At 33.9% G+C, this 10,021-nt stretch overlaps 1 protein-coding gene across 1 annotated transcript; it reads right to left on the bottom strand.

Annotated features, from left to right (window-relative positions):
• Positions 1-2,319: 2,319 nt before the first annotated feature.
• LOC132068010 (1-(5-phosphoribosyl)-5-[(5-phosphoribosylamino)methylideneamino] imidazole-4-carboxamide isomerase, chloroplastic) lies at positions 2,320-9,467 on the bottom strand. The gene is made up of 9 exons (XM_059461466.1): positions 9,311-9,467; positions 7,799-7,959; positions 7,659-7,717; positions 6,770-6,977; positions 5,669-5,754; positions 4,417-4,518; positions 4,099-4,232; positions 3,222-3,270; positions 2,320-2,643 (listed from the first exon to the last, which is right to left on the bottom strand). The coding sequence occupies exons 2-9, from the start codon at positions 7,926-7,928 to the stop codon at positions 2,467-2,469; spliced, it is 945 nt and encodes a 314-aa protein (XP_059317449.1). The 5' UTR covers positions 7,929-7,959; positions 9,311-9,467; the 3' UTR covers positions 2,320-2,466.
• Positions 9,468-10,021: the final 554 nt, after the last annotated feature.

Here is a 10,021-nt window from a genome sequence, read left to right as displayed (position 1 = left end):
GGTACTGTGCAGAAATACTAATATTCATTTCATTTCAATTAATGTGTCACAGTTTGACTCGGTACAAAATTTAAGTAAAACAATGAAGCCTTTGAAACTTGTGATCTTAAACAAGTCCGGACGTAATATTTGTGTGACTATAAAATTTTTGAAACTTATGATCTTCAATATGCCATAACATTTATGTGAGTACACAAGCTACTACATATTAAGGATAAAATGAGAAGTTTATATCTAGATATTTTCAAATACAGAAACATGTTACATAAACTAAAATAGAAGGAATATCATATATAATGGCAAAGATGTTGGCGAAATTTTTCCATCCCTCTAGTATTTTTTTTTTATTTTTTTATATATATATATAGCCTCCCCGTTTACCTTAAAACATCCATGTCAAATATTGAAAGAAAAAAAAAAATCTTTCTTCTTATAACCTCCCAAAACTCTTGAATAATTTCACCTGTAATTTTATATTGTACAACGTTTAAACTTTCAATAATTTTTAGTTGACTATTAACTCAACTAAAAACTTGAATTAATTCCTCATTCTTGTTGAGATAAAGATCAAGTGTACACAAAAGGATAATGAAAAAGTTTACAAGTGAAGCATAATAAATCAACTTTTTTTTTTTGTCCAAAGTACTCTTTGTTATAATTATTATTATAAAGGGTCTCTCTTTTTCCAATCCATGCATATCCATATAATAAAATCAACTAGCTGTAATAGAAACAGATATAGAATAGCAGCTCTATTTATTATGATGTCACATGTGTTTTGGTCATAATTCATAATCATCACCATATTCATCATTAGTAGCAGCAACAAGTCAAATCTAATCCATGCATCTTGTTGAGTACATATGCCAAACTATCATGTCCCACAATGTTATTATTACTGAACAATGATGGAATATGAATTTTTACCGAACGATTTTTTAAAATATAAAATTGTAAATAAACCAAAAGTTAAAAAAAAAAAACTCAATACACACGATATATACATAAGAAATAATTCTGACACTATATATACTGTGTTTTTCTTGGCAAAAGGGTTCGGATGAACCCTCTTGTGAGCCGTGGTACCGCCACTGCTACTGTAAATACTACAACAACAATAATAACAACTATGCGTAAACTTCAAATAAGTTGGGATCGACTAAATGAGTTTTCACTAATCATGTTTCTTTGTTTAAGCTCGATTCGTATCATCGTCTTGCCAAATAAAAATAAAAGTGAAAAATAAATTAAATTGCATATAAAATAATAGTAATAATATTAAAAGTTCCATATTTGTCAGACATATAAACCTATGATAAGATCAAAATAGTCCTAGAAGAGCAATAGACAACGTATCAACGAGACTAAAACCTATTCGAAGTTAGTAGACATACCTATGTGAATCTTTTTCTTTCAATAGACTTTATCTTTAGCTTTATCTTCGTCGATTCCAAAAAATTATAGGTCTTTCGAAATAACCTTTTTCTATCTGATTTTAGATCTACTTCACCTCCTTTTAACACATTTAATCTTGATATATTTTTGTGTGACTGTGATGTGCATTAATACACACGTATTCTTTTTTTGAAGTTTGGACCAAGACGCTCTTAAGTGGAATGACATGAAGATTGAAAATTCATATAGACTATCTCAATTTGTGGGATCAAAGCACACAAGTAGTAGTAATTCTTGCTGTTGTAGTATGTATATGTATGTATGTATGTATGTGCAGCCTCATGAAAGAGAGATTAAGTTCAAACAAGTATCAAGTATATAAAAGATTTGGAAGAAAGGCCCTACCATTTTCCCAATTGGACTTCTATTTGACCTTTTTTTTGTTCTTTTTGCTTTCTTGGTTGAATAAATGAATATATTCCACTTCAACAAATCTACATTCTTATTAGAGCTCCAAAATCACATAGAAAAGGAATTACTTTTTTATACTTATTAATGGTAAGAGGAACATAAAATACCTGTTTTCTCAACACTAGTAATATGCCGTATTCCACTTATTTGGTTTATAACTAATTCAATACCTTAAAGAGAAAATTAACTTAGTAGTTATTATACTCCTACTAATTGCCAAGCTAGATTTTCATTTTCCCCGGTTTGTTCTTGTTATGTTTTCATGTCTAATCCCAAACCAAACTCAAAACTAATTCTTTCTTGATTGTTGAGGCCAACTTACACGCACCTCGACTATTCCACCTCACACGTGCTACAAGCACATGTATCAAGTAACTCAAAAGCTCTTGCAATTAACACAACCATGTTAAATAGAAAATCGGACGAAACAGGTGGTGAAACTACACAACAGAGTTAAGGAAAAACGAATTTCGAGGTCAAAATTCATGTAATATCCCACAAGATAGATTGACATTTAATCAGAACTTCCAGGAAGCTTTGATATAATGCTATCAGTTCTGATTTAAAAACCTTGAACAAACAATGGGAAGTTAGAATGCCTTAAACTGCCAAAGAATCCTGCAGAGTGTGCCAAGCCACGACGTCTTTGTATGCCAAGTTACCTCCGAAAATATCCAAAGCACTGCCCACTGTCACGTCCACACGCCCCATTCCCGCAACTTTGATCTTCTCAAGATCAGCCATTACAGTTACACCACCAGCATATGTTACAGGAATCTGAGAGCCACATGAAGATAAAATTTGGTCACCTCTGATATTAAAAGAATTGTACATTTAGGAACCTAAAAGAGTAACTAGCTGCATAATAATGTTTCACTTTACCCAAGTGGTCTACTGCCAGAACATGCGTGGTATGCCGCGGAATATAGATAGTAACGAGCTATAATTGGTATTCAGATATCTACTTCAAAAGAAACTTGTCTAAAACTACCTATAGGTGGTAGGGTTCGGATTATTGATGTGAGGTGGATCTAGAAAAGAGGTGGTTCTTATTATAATCCCGAGAAGATCAGGCTTAAGAAAGTGCATATCCCTTCAAAACATCACTAATTTTTTTGCCACACTCCATTTCACGTTCTTTTAAGCTTGCAAAGAATTCATTCGACTCTGATACCCTGGCCATCGTCTAAATTCCTTCAAAGCTTAAAAGTACATCGATGCTTCCCCCTCCCCCCCAAAAAAAAAACCCCCAAACCACCACCACACACAAAAGAAAAGAAAAATAATAGAATGAGAAGGCACAATAGAGAAAATAGTAATATGAACGTCGGTTAATAATCATGCATGACACTTACGGGGGAATACTTTCCAAGCAATGCGACAAGCTCCTCATCTATGCCCAGCCTGTGTTACACAAGAACCATATGTCAGCTTTTTTGATCAGCAGATCATTTATGAACCATATGTCAGATTAAACAGATGAATATGAATATCCAAATTATGTTCTGTTTAACTACCATCTCTCACGAGTAAGTTATCATTCCAGGTGCACTATATTTTGGGAATACTGCAGAAGAAAATACATGCGACAACATAAGATCTTTCCTTTTACTGTTCAGCAAGAGCTGATATTTTTATTAAGTAAACATGCAATTGACCTTTGCTCAATCAGGGTAGAATCGAAGATAGTTATAGGAAATTCCTCATTATTGCCAGAGCAATAAGTCATTTAAAAGAGCAATAAAATCACAATTTTTCATTTGTTTTCTTTTTATTTTTCATAAGCAAGCAATAGGGACACTTATTGGCCTAAATAGCCTGGTTGTCTATGTCATGGCTATGATGCAAATCTCAAATGTAAATTCTTGAAGGTTAGATTAGACTTTAAGGGGTCGTTTGGTTGTTGGTTACAGTTATCAAGATTTAGTTATTCGTGTATTACTAATCCATATATTAGTTATTCCATCTTCTACCCCGTATAAAATACTACACAAATTGACTCATAACTTATACATGTTTTATTTATGAGGGATTGTAAAATGATAACCAAACACCGTACTTGGTGCGCTGAATTTACACAAAGTACTCAGTGTCAAATTTTGAAAGAGACATAAAGCCCGCTGACTAGATAATAGATCGGAATTAAAGAGAACTTCCCATTAAAGCAGTTGTATAAACTGCTGTTTTACAAACTCTACAAAGATAGTTAAAGGACAAAGTACAGGGACTGACTTTTTGCCTTCAACATCAACTCCATGAACCAGAAACTCATCAGCATACTCTGCAAGAAAATTCAGGACTTTCTCGTTGAGATGTACGTCACTGAACTTCTGCCATCTGTCTGTGACAATTACATACTCGCCTTCCTGCATGTTGTTTCAATTCATTTGAACGAAAACTCTTGTAGTGGAAGAAAGGAAGAGCAGTAATTGTGTCTAATTTTACAAATTTATTCATGCCGTAAACTAGTCCCAAATGAGATAGACTTCCACATCAATGAGAAGTACTAGTCTTTCTAGCAGACACAAAAAAGAAAGAGAAAGGGAATACCTTTTTCCGGCAACTAAGATCCAAAACAAGCCTCTTTCTTCCAACGAGAGAAGCAAGTTCCTTAAGTCTCTCAAGGTCCATTTGTCCATTGTTAAAGACATACTGCAATGTAGACAATAAGTATCAGATAGAGACAATCTAGTAGGATAATTATTTTGGAGAGGGCCTCCAAGACCATTCATCTAGAATCATTTGGAAAAATAGAAAAACATAATCACAATTTAGAATTAATTTCATTGTTCTGTATCAAGAAATTAAGGCATTTCATGGTTCATTTTATGCAAATATTGGGGGGAAAAAAGATTTTGAGGAGTTCAACAAATTCTTTTGATAACCGAGAGCCGGCTGATGCAGGGTTTGAAACTCGGTGGATAATGGCTCTGCCCCTCTATACTTCTCCATTTAAATCCCAGGCATTTCGCAACAAGGTTCGCCTAACCCAACTTGAGTCCGGGAGGGTGGGGGTGGCGTGGGGGAGTAGTTTAACAAATTTCCAGAGAATCTGATTCCTATGCTAACATTAATGCCTCTTGAAAGCTCTAAATCTATGAGCTGTTTCTAATACTTTTTAGCTACAGCAGTTAAGGTCTGTTCTATTCTCAGCTTGTCTTTGAAATTTTTATCTAGCTTTTTAGTAGGCAACATGTTTTAACTGACAACAATATTTCACGGGTGGTTTTTAAGCTGTTTTCTGATTAACAGGTTGCTTGGTTTATTGAATTAAGTACTTCTATTTAGTCTATAAGCATCTTCAATATCAAGCAGATTTTTTTTTATGCAACTACTAGCCCAAAGGGCTTAGGTCTAGTAGTAAGAGCACAACTCGTGATATGTGGGTAGACACATGTCACGGTTTCGAACCTTGACAAAAGCCTGGTATTTAAGTGGACAAGGATAGAGGGGCAGATCGATTATCCACCGAGTTTTGAACCTTGGGCCACCTTACCCTCGTGGATTTCTCGGTTATAAAAAAAATGCAAGTGTTAGCCATCTTCTTGGTTTATTTCCTTCTAACAAAAATCCTTCTCAGAAAGTATTAGCCATCTTCTCAGCTCCCTCCCCAACTTAGTGGGATCTGTTATGTGAATCCTTTGTAACCATTCCTCTCTATTCAGGTCCGATACAATCCAATAATGAAGAATTTGTCCTTTAAGGTAAAAGAAGTTGACAGTGAAATATCCTCAGATATTGTAACATGAGAAATATCACACAGAAGGTTGCTTCTATACAAGAAATTAATATGAATACTTACCGAGGTGACAATGACATGGCTGGCTCCTTCTTCAATGTAACTCAAAGCATTTTCGGTTTTAATTCCCCCTCCAACTTGCAACCCACCTAGATGTTTTCACCCTCGAAGGATATCACCAGAGGAAAAATCTGTAAGTTGAGACGTTGTATCAAATCTTTATACACTTTAATATATCACCCACTTCCAGTAATATATATCTATATATATATAACAAATTCCAGATAAAGATAAAAAAGTGTCCAACAGCTTAAAGATCACATCAATACCAACAGCTACACCTCAGTCCCAAACAAGTTTTGGTCGGCTATATTAATACTATTCTTAACAAGTCTAAAATCTATTCTTAACTAGAAGATAACCATGCAGTTGGTACATAAATAGAAAACCCAGAAAAAAATTATTTATACCTTTTCCCTTTTCCAGCTTGCTTCTTATATTCTGTTGACAGTGCATGTAACAACTAACAACCAACAATACCAAAAAAAAAAAAAAAAAAAAAAAAGACAATACGAAATCAGCTTCAGCTCCTTTCTGTAGCTGAAATCTTTATTAACTAAAACAATAAATAGTTCACAAAAAGTTCTTGTGTTTTACAAGTTAATACAATAAGCTCTGGCTAATCTTTCTTCATCTATAGGTACAAATTAGTGTTCATAAAATATTGGGAAATATGTTAAATTGATAAGATACAAACATTTATACATACGAGTGTGATACTCATATATTGTGTTTTGTTATATTTCACTGTGAAAAAGGATATGGCTTATGTCAAATGACATCCTACCTTTGGAACTAATACCTCAATGCCAAATGTTTTAAGATAATGCAAGCAATATAGTTAAACACGGTTTCATTTTAGTGCCACTAGTTCTAAGATTGTATCTTTTTGTTATGCCGCTAAGGTCATTGAATATTAGAGACTGGTCTCTATATCAGACATAGATGTCCATACATACAGTGCTATGAGAAAAAAATGGAAGACAAGACGGTATGCCAAGAATGAAAACCACAAAAAAGAACTAAGAGAAGACCAGTGCACTTCTTTATCAAAAAAAGAGGGTGGGGGGGGGGGGGGAGGGTGGGGGGGGGGGAGTGCCCTACCAGGGTAAGCATGTAATGCTTCAATTGCAGCAGCTATGCTCAAGGGGTCAGCACCAAGCATAATCGCATGGCCACCTACAAGGCCGTCGTCTCTGTAAAGCTTTGCATATTCTGCAGCTGACTTATCAGATTCAAAGTTAGTTACCAGGCTTTTATCTGCCTCGTTAGAATCTCGAAGAGTGGATCCAACAATTTGCTTCACTTTTCCCTAAAAAAAAAAAAAAAAAAAAAAAAAATCGGGTAAGTATCTTCCTACTATTTTGAGGATATATAGATATATGTAAGGTCAGCTCAAAACTCTTTAACATTGAAAGGTAAATAGACAAAGAAAAATTGTTTGCTTCCCTCTCTGACTTACCTATTTAATTCAACTTCCCAACCGCCCATATTTAACACAGATAAAGATGGGTTAACATCTATATTTCATGAATAGTCAAGTGAGAACACAAGCAAAAACCCAAAATAAGTTTAGACTCCCACAAACAGGAACTCATGAAAAATAACAACAGCAAATGGATATCCATATTATCCATCCGAATATCCATTTTTAAAAAGCCAGTTATCCAACCCATGTTTAATGGGTCGGATTGGACGGTTACTTATTTTTTTAATAATTTTGCCAGCCCTAGGCATGACTACAAAGGTGGCAAGGCTAAAAAAGAAACTCCAACGTTATACTCATCTAATATCATAGTTCCACCCATAGATGCAGTGAATGTCCTCAAACCCTGTCAAATGCATAATCTCAAGTTACTACTAAGGGCACCAAGCCTTGCATAAGTATTCACAATACTTTGAAAGGTATAGATGGCACAAACAATGGCATATGTAAAAAAGAAAAAAGAAAAAAAAAAAAAAAGGAAAAAGAAGAAGAAAAAAGCAGGTAGACCTTGTGTATGTCAATGCAAGGGCGGAACCGAACCCCACATTGTATGGATAGCCTCTGAGCTGTACAGTTAAAAAAAAAAGTCATATGATGCATATTCATATTGCATAATAGAGCAAATTATGCTATTACATCAGACATGCCTAATGGAGGTGATGTCACAGCAGGTATGAAATCTTGCGTTCTGTCAATAGTACACGGTGCATAGCTGAGATTCTTTCCCAAGAATAAGTTTTGCGGTGATGAGGCTGAAGTTGCTTGGATACTTTGCATTGTCGAAGTCAACTTAGCTTCAATCAAATGCCTGTGCAATATGCACTCAAGTTAGTCAATTGAACTACATATCAACCTGACAATTGCTAATATATTGAGCGGCTGCACACAGAAAACAGTGGCCTCATCCACTGCCTTCGGCTCAAAGTATTGTACATGGTTGAAAACTTATAAAATTTATGTTTTTTAGAAACTGCAGTTTCAGGGACAGCTTGCAAGCACCTCGATTAATTCCGTGGGTTACCTGCTACCTCCACCAGCACATGTATTGAGTAACTCTGACTACCAAGGCTCGGAAAATTTATGTTTATACTAAGTCCAAATCCCATCATTACAAAAAAAGAGAAGTGGGCGTGGTGGTACTCCCTACACGCTATATTAGAATTTTGGGGTTGCACGTTCATCAATTATATAAATGTAAGCTTATAAGTGCAAACAAGAGAGAAGTAAATCAAGATCAACTTTCTCCAACAAGCAAAACTCCAAAATATATCTGCATTTCTAATATCAGGAAAAAAAAGGGTCCAATTTTTGTAGCTAATAAAGAGCTAAAGATATCAAACATACAAAAGACCCTTCCTTTTTCAGACATAAACCTCAGAATACAGCAAAATACAGCAAAATGGTAATAAAACCTCAGACACAAGAAAGAAAGAAAGAAAGAAAGGAAAATCCATGTTAAAACTAATGCAACGACTTGAATACAGCAAAATGGTAATAAAACTTCAAATAAATAACAAAAAGATACCAACTTTTTACAGAAAAATGGAAGCTTGAGAAAGCATAAAAATCAAGATTACTTGTAATCGAGAGCAATAATCTCCAATCTTGCCAGTGAAAAGCTACTCCACAAACAAAACCCCAAAATACAGCAAAATGGTAATTACAAAGTCAAATAAATAACAAAAAGATGCAAAATTTTACAGAAAAATGGAAGCTTGGGAATGCATAAAGTTCAAGATTACTTGTAATTGAGAGCAATAATCTCCAATCTTGCCAATGAAAAGCTACTCCACAAACAAAACCCCAAAATACAGCAAAATGGTAATTACAAAGTCAAATAAATAACAAAAAGATGCAAACTTTTACAGAAAAATGGAAGCTTGGGAATGCATAAAAATCAAGTTTACATTCTAATTGAGAGCAATAATCTCAAATCTTGCCAATGAAAAGCTACTCCACAAGCAAAACCCCAAAATACAGCAAAATGGTAATTACAAAGTCAAATAAAGAACAAAAAGATGCAAACTTTTACAGAAAAATGGTAACTTGGGAATGCATAAAAATCAAGATTACATTCTATTGAGAACAATAATCTCTAATCTTACTAGTGAAAAAAAAAATATACCTACAGGAGAATTTTACAATTATAAATCTGATACCTGTAATCTCTTGTAGTATAGTATATTCAAGAAACTGTTTAATAGTAAATTGAGCAAATGTTGAAGCTTTTCAGGTGACGGCTGAGGCAGAGTGAGGACGAGAGTGATAATAGAGTCAGCTGCAATTTCCTTTTTTTTTTTTTTTTTTTTTTTTTTTTTGGCCCTTTACTTTTTTCTAGGAGTATTTGTTTTCTTTATACGTTTTGGTTGAAAATAACATTTTTTATTTTTTTTTGGGAATAGCATATTCAAGCTCATAGTTCCAGTAAAGTCCCTAGGAGGTCAGTAATGTATTAAGAATTACCTATAAATATTATTTTTAATTTATTTATGATTGGAATATAATTTAATTATTACTATTTTTCTCAGAATATACTGAACACACAAAACTCTCCTTCTCTCCTAGATGACATGCCATATCACATAAATTCTATTTTTTTTAATAATAATGGGATAATTTCAGAGATCCCCCTCACATTTAACCTTACAATACTTATTTCCCCCATGATTTAAGATATTACACTCACCTCATTTATTTTTAATTTTTTACATCCAAACTTGTTTAAATGGTAATCTTGCAACAATATTCCAAAAATTCCCTTTTGTGGCACTAGTATAATTATTTAATAGTACTCCTACATGACTGGCAATCCGAGCAATATTTCATTCAAGTTTTTAATACGATGTTTGACATTTTTTTTTATCTTGGAT

Source organism: Lycium ferocissimum, chromosome 8 (assembly GCF_029784015.1).
Source record: "Lycium ferocissimum isolate CSIRO_LF1 chromosome 8, AGI_CSIRO_Lferr_CH_V1, whole genome shotgun sequence".
Lineage (NCBI taxonomy): Eukaryota > Viridiplantae > Streptophyta > Magnoliopsida > Solanales > Solanaceae > Lycium > Lycium ferocissimum.
Note: the sequence above shows the minus strand (reverse complement) of the source record. Positions and strands in the feature narration are given on the sequence as shown.